This window comes from Gossypium raimondii, chromosome 2, assembly GCF_025698545.1.
Source record: "Gossypium raimondii isolate GPD5lz chromosome 2, ASM2569854v1, whole genome shotgun sequence".
NCBI classification, from domain to species: Eukaryota; Viridiplantae; Streptophyta; class Magnoliopsida; order Malvales; family Malvaceae; genus Gossypium; species Gossypium raimondii.
In genome coordinates, this window is record NC_068566.1 from 13,311,080 (window position 1) to 13,321,427 (window position 10,348).

At 31.6% G+C, this 10,348-nt stretch overlaps 1 protein-coding gene across 1 annotated transcript; it reads left to right on the forward strand.

Annotated features, from left to right (window-relative positions):
• Positions 1 to 4,525: 4,525 nt before the first annotated feature.
• Positions 4,526 to 6,395, forward strand: LOC128033834 (uncharacterized). Its single transcript, XM_052622089.1, has 2 exons — positions 4,526 to 5,223; positions 6,086 to 6,395. The coding sequence occupies exons 1-2, from the start codon at positions 4,526 to 4,528 to the stop codon at positions 6,393 to 6,395; spliced, it is 1,008 nt and encodes a 335-aa protein (XP_052478049.1).
• Positions 6,396 to 10,348: the final 3,953 nt, after the last annotated feature.

A 10,348-nucleotide genomic window follows, 5' to 3' on the forward strand; every position in this document is an offset into this window, starting at 1 on the left:
TAGGACCTAATCCTCGGTCTATAAGTCTGCAGGCTAAGGCTGGCACCCATTCTAAATAAGAACCAAATCGCAATTCTACAGATTTCCAACCATAGTGTCAATGCAATACCAATTCTTTTACGCCTCTCACGTTGTGCAATTAAAGGCAGACGAGCCATTACTGCAACATATTAAAATTAGAAGACACTATCAAAGAATTGAAATTGCAATTACATATTATCATATAAAAATTAATTATTACAAATTTAGAACACACGAAGCAAAAAAGTATCTATTAAATGATATCGTTGCAACTTTAATTACATTTTAAATTTAAATTTCATTTCGTATAAATATATTGATTACTTCATTAAAGCATGTTCAAAGTTTTAACATTGACTCTTGACTAATAAAGCATGTTCAAAGTTTGAAAATTGATTAGTTTATTTATGATTAGTTTAATTAAGGTTTTTCTAATTTTAAAACAAATAAAATAAAGAATAAGGATTTGAATTAATCATAAAATATTAAAGTCCTTATTTAATTATTGATTAGTTTAATTAAGGTTTATAATTATTGAAGGAATTGCTTTTTCGCATGAGAACTAATAAATTTAAAGAAATCATAGTTCAAACCTTCATATCAACAACAAAGTTAAGAGATTTTGGTTGGCCAAATAAAAAAATCCTAAAAGGATTAAATTGTATTACTAAATAATTAGAAGGTTTAATACTGCAATAAATCTATTTTTATTCAAGGGAAGCTAGATCCCTGCTTGCCATCCCTTATATTAACAAAGTTTAATTAAGGTATCAAAACTTGTTTATTTTTTATTGCCGTCTTTTGATTATTTATTTATTCATTTTTACATATTTTGGTTCTTCTTATGTGCAACAAATTTTGTGGTATGATTGAGAAAAATATTTTGTTAAGCAAGAAAAACTGGAAAGAAGTTTACAAGTAACACAGTTTTGCTTGCTCCAGAATCAAATTTTGAGTATGAAAAGTTTTAGCGAATGTAATTTTAATGGCAGTAAGGTTACAAGGTGGTTGTAAGGTTGTAATTATGAGTGTAAGTCAATTTAAATGAAAATTATAACATATTACTCTGAAAAGCCAATTTTTTTGAATGCTTTTACAGTAATTAAAGGAAAGGTATTTTAATGAAATTAATTGCTTGCTTTTACAAGATTTATCGAATGCTTTTACAATTTTTCTGAATTCTTATATGAATGCTTTTGCTACTTGCTCTTTGATGAAATTAATTACTTGCTTATTTTAATGGCTGACTTTTTCCTTTGTATTATTATGGATTATGTTCAAAACACATGCTCTTGAACTCATACTCTTATCCCAATCTATATGCCTGTTACAGCACGGTTTTAAAATTCTCATTTTATACATTATCACTCAATCACAACTTGGTTGACATTTAACAAAATTAAATTATTATAAACAGGGTGGTCCTACAAGTAACTCGTTTACAGCATTTGATATCCATTTTCATATTCTACTGACTAACAAATCAAGAACAAATCAAGTTCCAGTTTCATATTCTACTGACTAACAAATCAAGAACAATTTCCAGCAAACAATCAAAACAATTTCCAGAACAAATGGATATCAAATTCAAAACAAATGCAACAATTTCCGGTTTCATCTTCTACTCACTAACAAATCAATACAAATCAATAACATTTTCCAGCAGACTATCAAAACAATTTCCAGAACAAACCAACAAAATCGAAATCGCCTATAAAGTCTTCAAATATGAAGCAAGCAATCTCATATTTCCAGTCAAACAGGCTAACTTTGACTAGAAAACCATGGTCACACACATCTTAAAACAATATAAGGCTTGTTACATTAAAATATATAAATCCAATTAAAATCTTTGCAATTTTGAAGGTTTTTGGAACTATGGTATGTTTGTTTTGTACAGAACTAGGAAGCACTGTTATTGTACTAGGAAGTACTAGGAAGCACTTTTTTTTCGTGATAAATTATTTATCATTTTAGAAAGAAGTATTCAACATCCTGAAAAAATTCGTTACAACCATTTAATGGATGGTTTTTATTAATACAAACAGATAAATATAGACCTTTGAAAAATATATATCTAAATGGCAATGGCCAAAACTGCTAAGATTTAGCTTTTATTTTATGCAAAATGATACTACATTGGAACTTCCTTGTTATAAAAAAGGAATGCATCACATGTGCATGATAGAATTAGGAAAAGTTAAGAGATGGAAGAATAAATAGTAAGCTGGTTTGAAAAAGGACTGGAGAAATAGTGGGGATTTTACAAGCTATATATAAATAAAACTTTGAACTGAATGCAACAAATTTTGACATCTAAGCTAAGGGATCAAAGATTAGATCCATTTTGTCCACTGCTTCGCAGAAACATCCATGCAATGCATGTATATCTACCCCTCCCTACACCAAAAACCATATATGCTAAAATGCCAGTAAAGTCTAATCGCCTCTTTCTTTATCGTTATTTATCATATTTACAAGATTTAATCAGGAATAAGCAAAAATCGATGATATTAATAAATAATCCCAGCACTGTATCTTCCTGTGCTAAATGATCAAGAAAATAATAAAGGGATTCAATGATAACAGAGACAGAGATAACAAATCTATATTTCAATAATATACATGCACAACAGTTGAAGATAAACATGCAATCGGGGAAACTAACCTGTAATGAGCAAATCGGGGCAGAGTGCAATGAAGAAGAACCTGTAATCAGAAAAGGGGAAACCGAATGCACTAACAAGGCAGTAACCTTTACCTTTCAGTAGCAGTAACCTAGAAACCCACCAATTGAGAGCAATCGAAAGAGTGACAGAGAGAAAAAGAAAAGAAAAAGGTCAACTAGTTGAGAAGGCCAATCGAAAGAGTGACAGAGAGACAAAGAAAAGAAATAGTGACTTGTTGTAAAGAAAAACAAAAGAAAAGGTTGAGAGACAGAGGGACACAAATCGGTTGAAACTTGAGCAAATCGACAGAAGGTAGAAGGAAGGAAGAGGAGACGCAATGGGGAAGCTAATCGGGAGGGTAAAACAGGGAGGGTAAACGATGCAAAGACCTAATCGAGCAAAAGGGTCAGACACAAATCGGTGGATTTCACTGATTAGGTCAGTATTGTATTACACCCGTAATAGCATTACCATGAACCAAACAACGGAATAAAGGCGTCTTAAGTGGGGCCCACCGATTAGGGGTGTATTGGCTATGCCAATACACCCAACCAAACATGCTGTAAGATGCTTGTTTAAGGACCACGGTATACCATTTATCACCCTCTTTATATCCACCTCATAGAAAAACTGAAATAGATACCATTTCCCCCCTAAATCTGATATTATTACACCCCCTAATGGATGCCACAAATCAGTCAAAGTTCTTTTGAGAGAAGGAAAGTGAATTACACAATCAGTTAATGCTTTTCCAACTAAACAGAGTCGGTGTTCATCCTTTTCGTTACTCGAATCTTTCTTACACAGAATCAGTTCCTCATCCTCATCCTCCAGATTCAGGTTCACAATTTTTGCCTCCATTGACAATCAACTCCTTATTTAGAACTTCACACTTTATTCGATACAACCAAGTCGTAGAATATGCAACCTTGAACTTCAACAAATGAAAGAAATAAAGACGTGCTAAAAAACCTTAGCATATGAAATAACTTTAATAAATCATCATTTTTTTAAAAATATATTATAACAACTAAAGAAAAAACAATTACCTATAAAACTGAAAAAAAAAGATACCTAGAACAAATTAAAAAGAAAAAGAGAAGTGGAAGAAAGCAATTAAGAAATTATAAGAGAAAGAAGAACAATAACAAGAAAAAAATTCAAGGTATTCTTTAAATATTTTGACTTGCTTTCTTTATTTCTTTTATAGTTCTATAGTTCTATATTATCTATAAGTACCTGAATAAAAAAATTCCCAAATTTTAGGGTTTAGGGTTTGTAATTTTATTAGGATTTTATTTAATTTTTATATGTTTTAGCTTCATTTTTATATATGAACATGTAAAGCCAAGTGTATTTCTTAATTATTTTAGTTGATATATATAGCATTTGATATTTTTCTTAATTAAATAATCATTATTTCCACTGAAATGAATGATTGCACCGCAATTAGCTATTTAGCTATATAGTTTTTAATTTTAATATAGTTTTAATTATAACATTTATTATATAAACTTTTAGGTTGATTGATTTGGATTGTTTTAATGAAGAATCAAACAATTGATTCTTTTTTCAAAAATAAAAAAAATAAAAGGAGCTCTCCAATTGATACATCTACTCCATCAAACTTAATTGAGTCGTCAATAGTAGATGATGAAAATTTTGTACATGAAGAGGAACGCTCAACTAAAGCCCCCCGAATATTGGATGAAAAAGAAGATATAAATTCTTTGGAACGCGACCTTGGGAAGCGTCCACCAATTTGGAGTTATTCGGTACACCAACAAGCTGATATTTGACATGCTTACATCAAAGTTGGGTAATTTCAACATATAATGTCGAAATATCCTATTGATGAGAAAACTTATCGTCGATTCCAAACTTCCTGGTTTAAATTATTCCCTGAATGGTTAAAATACTCTCCAAGCAAAGATGTTGCCTTTTGTCATCCTTGTTACTTACTTAATAAGCTAAGTGGGTGTGCTGGATCAAGATCATTTATAATTGATGGGTTTCGATCATGGAAAAAAGTTAATGATGGGGAAAATTGTGTTTTATTGTCCCATATTGGAAATGATCCTAACTCTTTGCATAAGAAAGCTATTATGCAATCTCGTGATCTAATAAACCAAGCACAACATATTCTACACGTTATAGAGAAACAAACATCTCAAGAAGTTGCCAACAACAGATTGATATTAAAGACTTCAATAGATGTTGTTAGATGGCTCACATTCCAAACATGCAGTTTAAGAGGCCACAATGAACGCACAAGTTCAACAAATCGAGGTAACTTTCTTGAATTGATAAAGTTGCTAGCATTTTATAATGAACGTGTGGCATCTGTTGTGTTAGATAATGCTCCTCAAAATGCATCTTACACTTCACATAGTGTTCAAAAAGAGATATTGCATATTTTTGCCAAGAAAATTAGATGTTTCATTTGTGAGGAAATTGGTGAACTAAAATTTTGTATTATTGTTGACGTAGCAAGGGATGAATCTAAAAGGGAACAAATGGCCAATGTTTTAAGGTTCGTGGATAAAGTTGGATTTGTAAAGGAATATTTTTTTATCTTGTTCATGTTTCTCACACTACCTCATTAACTTTGAAAAAGGAAATATTTGATATTCTTCTTCAACACAATCTTAATGTATAAGATATTCATAGTCAGGGATGTGATGGGGCTAGTAACATGCATGGAGAATGGCCTGGGTTGCAAACTCTTGTCTCTAATGAGTGTCCATATGTTTATTACAAAAAAAATTTTGCCTATCATCTTCAATTGACTTTAATAGCAGCATATCCAGAGGTTAATCCAATCCATCAATTTTTTTTTCAAATTTAACTGTTGTTGTCAATATAGTTGGTTCTTCTTGCAAATGACATGATCAGTTACAAGCTAGTCAAGCAGCTAAAATTGAAAGGCTTCTTTCCATTGATGAATTGAAAACTAGTAAAGGATTGAACCAAATAGGCACTTTAAAACGAGCTAGGGATACTAGGTGGAGTTCCCATTTGAGCTCTCTTTAAAGTTTGAGGATTATGTTTGAAACTACTTATTCAATTTTAAAAAAACATAATCTTTAATGGAGCAACCTATGCTTAACGAGGAGATGCAGATGCATATGTAGCTTATAATGCAATTACATCATTTGAATTTGTATTCATTTTACACCTTATGATTGATATCATGGAAATTACTCATGATCTTTGTCAAGCTTTGCAACATAAGTCTCAAGATATTGTGAATGTCATGCATCTTGTTTCTACAACAAAAACTTTGATTCAAAGATTAAAAGAAGATGGATAGGATTTTTTTTGTTTGAAAAAGTGAAATCTTTTTGTGAGAAGCATGGTATAGATGTTCTTGATATAAATGCTCCTTATACTAGGTCGAGATCAATCTCTTCTTCAAAAGGATCCAATTACAATGGAGCATCACTTTCGTATAGATTATTTTATGCTACAATTGACTCTCAATTGCAAGAATTGAATGAGAAGTTTAAAGAAGATATGGCAGAATTGCTTATGCTTTGTTCAGCTTTAGATCCTCGAGAGGACAACAAATCTTTCAATATTGATAATATTTGTAAGCTTGCAAAGAGATTCTATCCTAAAGACTTTGCAAAGCAAGAGAAATTGCATTTGAGATGTCAACTAGAACACTTTGAGCTTGATATTCGCCAACATACAACTTTCTAGAATTTGTCCTCAACTCCTAAATTATGCCAAGAGTTGACGAAGACAGGAAAGTCAATCATTTACTAGCTTGTTGATAAATTAATTTGACTTGTGTTGACTCTTCCTATTTCAACAGCTACTACTGAGCATGCATTTTCTGTTATGAAGATTGTGAAGACAAAAATTCGAAATAAAATGGAAGATGATTATTTGGGGAGTTGCTTGATCACATACATTGAAAAAGAAATTGCATAGACCTTTGATGATGATTCAATTATTGATGATTTTTGTGATAGGAAAGAAAGGAGATTACAATTTAAAATGTCTAACTTGTTCAAATAGGTGAGTGATTTCTCTATTTTATTTTTTGTATTTTAGTTCATATGATTTATATTTTAATTTTTCCATTTTGGTTTCCTTTTTGAAAATGGTAGAAGATCATACTAGTTTTTTATTTTGATATGTTGGTATTACTTATTAGAAATTGGAAGCACAATGCAATTATCAATGTTAAAAGGTTAAACTTTAATTTTATTCATATTTCAAATTATATATATATGTATACTTTAATTATTGAATAATTATGCATGAGAATTAATAGTAAAAAATATATATAGTACTCAACAATACTAATATAAATTTGCCCCTAAGTCGTATTTATGGATTCGCCATTGTATATCACCGTGTCATTATTGCACTCTTTTAGGTGAAAAAAAACTCTAAAAAAATATTTCAAAACTGAGGAAGTGATTGGAAAAGTGTTTTTGAATACTAAAGATTAACAACAATATAGTTTATGTATAATGCAGATTGCTCTGACTTTGTAAGATAAACAATACTAGCAAGAATCGTGGAAATGATTTAATCCAAATCGCTGACATTTTGAAAATGAGAACCATGGAGAGAATTATGCAAATTGTCTCTTACTTAATTTTCTATTTAAGCAGCACGAAGAATGACATAGAATTCTTATTAACAAAACACAACTCTCAGCCACTCTTGACGCTCATATCAAAATCCCTTATTTGCAAAGGATATCGATTTACACTAATAGCCTTGAAGTAGTTCATACGTTATAAAGGAGTATTATAACTAGTTTGAGCTCAGCACTAGTTAGCCGAATCCAACAGAAGCTATGAAGTATCGAGCATTGAGAGATCAGATATGTTCCAAGGGAAGTCATTTTAATTGCAAATCGGATTGCCAAGATGGTATCTATGGAGATGGAAGAAGTTAATATTTTGACATTTGCTCCTACAGATCTTTTAGTAGTTCTTGAAAGTTACAAAGCTAATAATGTTTTTAATTGTATCAAAATAGCCTAATCTTTTAGGCTTTGTTTCTTACAAATCACATAACACGATAATTTCTAATGAAAATAGAAACTATCTTTTTACCTGCACAATCTCTACTAGCTTAAACTCTTGTCGAGATACCAACTATTTGTTGAAACATGCAATTACTGATGATTTTATGTTTGTTTTGTATTATGTGTTTTATAAAATATTTTAACATTAGAACGTTTCATTTTAAATAAATAATAATATTATTATTAATTTATAATTAAAATTAATCTTTTTCCACTTAAGTATCTAAACTATTTTTTTATCAAAAGTGATATCTAAACTTTAACTTTGTTACTAATTTTGGTCCAAGCCATTAATTTTGTTAAAAATTCTCATAACCAATCAAAATGTGACACATGAAATTTTGATTAAATAAAACTTTAATTTAATATTAAATAAATTAAATAAATTTTGCTTCTCTCAATTATCCCACATTTCATCTTTCTTTCCCCCCTTTCATAACAATGGCAAGAAGCAACTGTAAGGGAAAGGGGAAATATGAGATTTATCTTTGTATGTCTTTTATAAGGGAAGAGCAAACCAATAAATGGGATTTCTTTCTCCTTATTTTTTTCACAACACAAGCAGTAAAGTGTAAGGCTAATGCCACTTAGCTTCTCCACGTTTTGGATTTCTTATTCATTTTTTTCTCTTTCCTGTTTTAATTTTGTTTATTATTATAAAACACAAATCCTCAACTTGCCCATGAATGATGAACACTAAAATTATGAACTTATGTTTATGTTTATAGTTCATATTTTATAAATTTTAAGATTTTTAATCTTATTTTTATTAAATCTTTTTCATAAGAGTATGAACAAGAGTATTCACACCATACATGATTGGTTTTCCACTTTTTGCCAAGGTCTATAAAATCTTGAATAAACACCACAATCTTTCCCCTTTCCCTCAAACCTGCTCCTTGCCTCTGTTAAGAAAGAGGGACGAAGAATATGAAATGTGGGATAGGGAAAGATATTGAATTTAAAATTTTTTATTTAATTAAAAAATTACTAAATGTTGCACTTTCATTGGTTACGAGATTTTTTTTAACGAAAGTAACAAGTTGAACCAAAATTAATAACGAAATTAAAAATTTATTTTTAACCAAAATGTAATTTAGATACTTAAATGAGAGAAGTGATTGGAGACCAATTTTTTATTTGAGCCTATATATAATGATATATCATAATATTTGTTTACTTCAATGATTATAAATTAATTATGATGGCCGATCGAGAATACACTAATATATCATCTATAAAAAAACCACAACGAATTGATCTAGATAGGAATGGAATACACGGTTCATCATGTCCATAAATGTGGTAGGTGCATTTCTTAATTCGAATGGCATGACAAGAAACTCAAAATGCCCATAACGAGTCCTAAACGTCGTCTTCATAACATCCTCATCCTTCACCTTCAAATGATAATACCCAGATCTCAAATCAATATTTGAGAAAACTGAAGCTCCCCGAAACTAGTCAAACAAATCATCGATCCTTGGAAGTGGGTACTTATTCTTGATGGTCAATTTATTTAGTTCATGATAATCAATGCACAACCTCAAACTCTCATCCTTCTTCTTTACAAACAAAACCGGTGCTCCTTACAACGACACACTCGGTCAAATGAAACTCTATCCCACAACTCCTTCAACTCCTTAGGTGTCATATGGTAAGACGCAACTGACACCGAAGTTGCACCAAGATAGAGCTTAATACCAAACTCAACTTCTCTATCTGACGGAATACCGAACAACTCCTCAGGAAAAATATCTGAAAAATCACAAACTGTACGAATCTCATCCAACCTTAACTACCTACTATCAGCATTTAGGACATAGGCTAGATAAGCTTCGCAACCTTTCCGAACTAACTTCTCGGCTCTAAGCGCAGAAACTATATTGGAGAGTACCTCAGACCTCTCTCCAACACAACAATCTCAGGGTCATTAGCACAACATAGAGTCACCAACTTGGCCTCACAATCGACCTTCGTCTAATGTTCTATCCACTAATCTATCCCAAGGATAACATCAAATCCCCAAAACAAAAACTCTAAAAGATCTATAGAACACACTTGTCTCTGAACCATCATAGGACAACGTCAATAAACCTAAGCAACTATTACACTATCACCCAGCGGACTCCTCATAGTAACACCCAACCTAGATGTCTCTACAGAAATCCCCAACTCTCTAGCTACATCTCTTAAAATAAACGATCTCGTAGCACCAAAATCTATTAATGTTGGAAGAGAAAAAGACTGTAGTGTGAATGTACCTATGATGACGTCTCTGCCCTCTCTAGTCCGGGGCTTTCTAACTGCATATACTCTAGCTGGACCTCCAGTCTCAACTCGAGCAACTCCTCTCTATCCAAACCTTCTACCACCATCCCCTCTGCCATGACCCCTCCCTCAAGCCGGAGCAGGTGCAGCAGCAACGACAGAAACATCAATAGGCTAGTCTCTAGCCATAACTACCCTCCTAAGGCAATCTCTAATACGGTGCCCTATCGATCCACAATCAATACAAGCACTAGTCACCTTCCAACACTCACCAAGATGCCTACGGTTACAATGCTTGCACAACGGCATCATAGCACGTCCTTGATCACCTGCG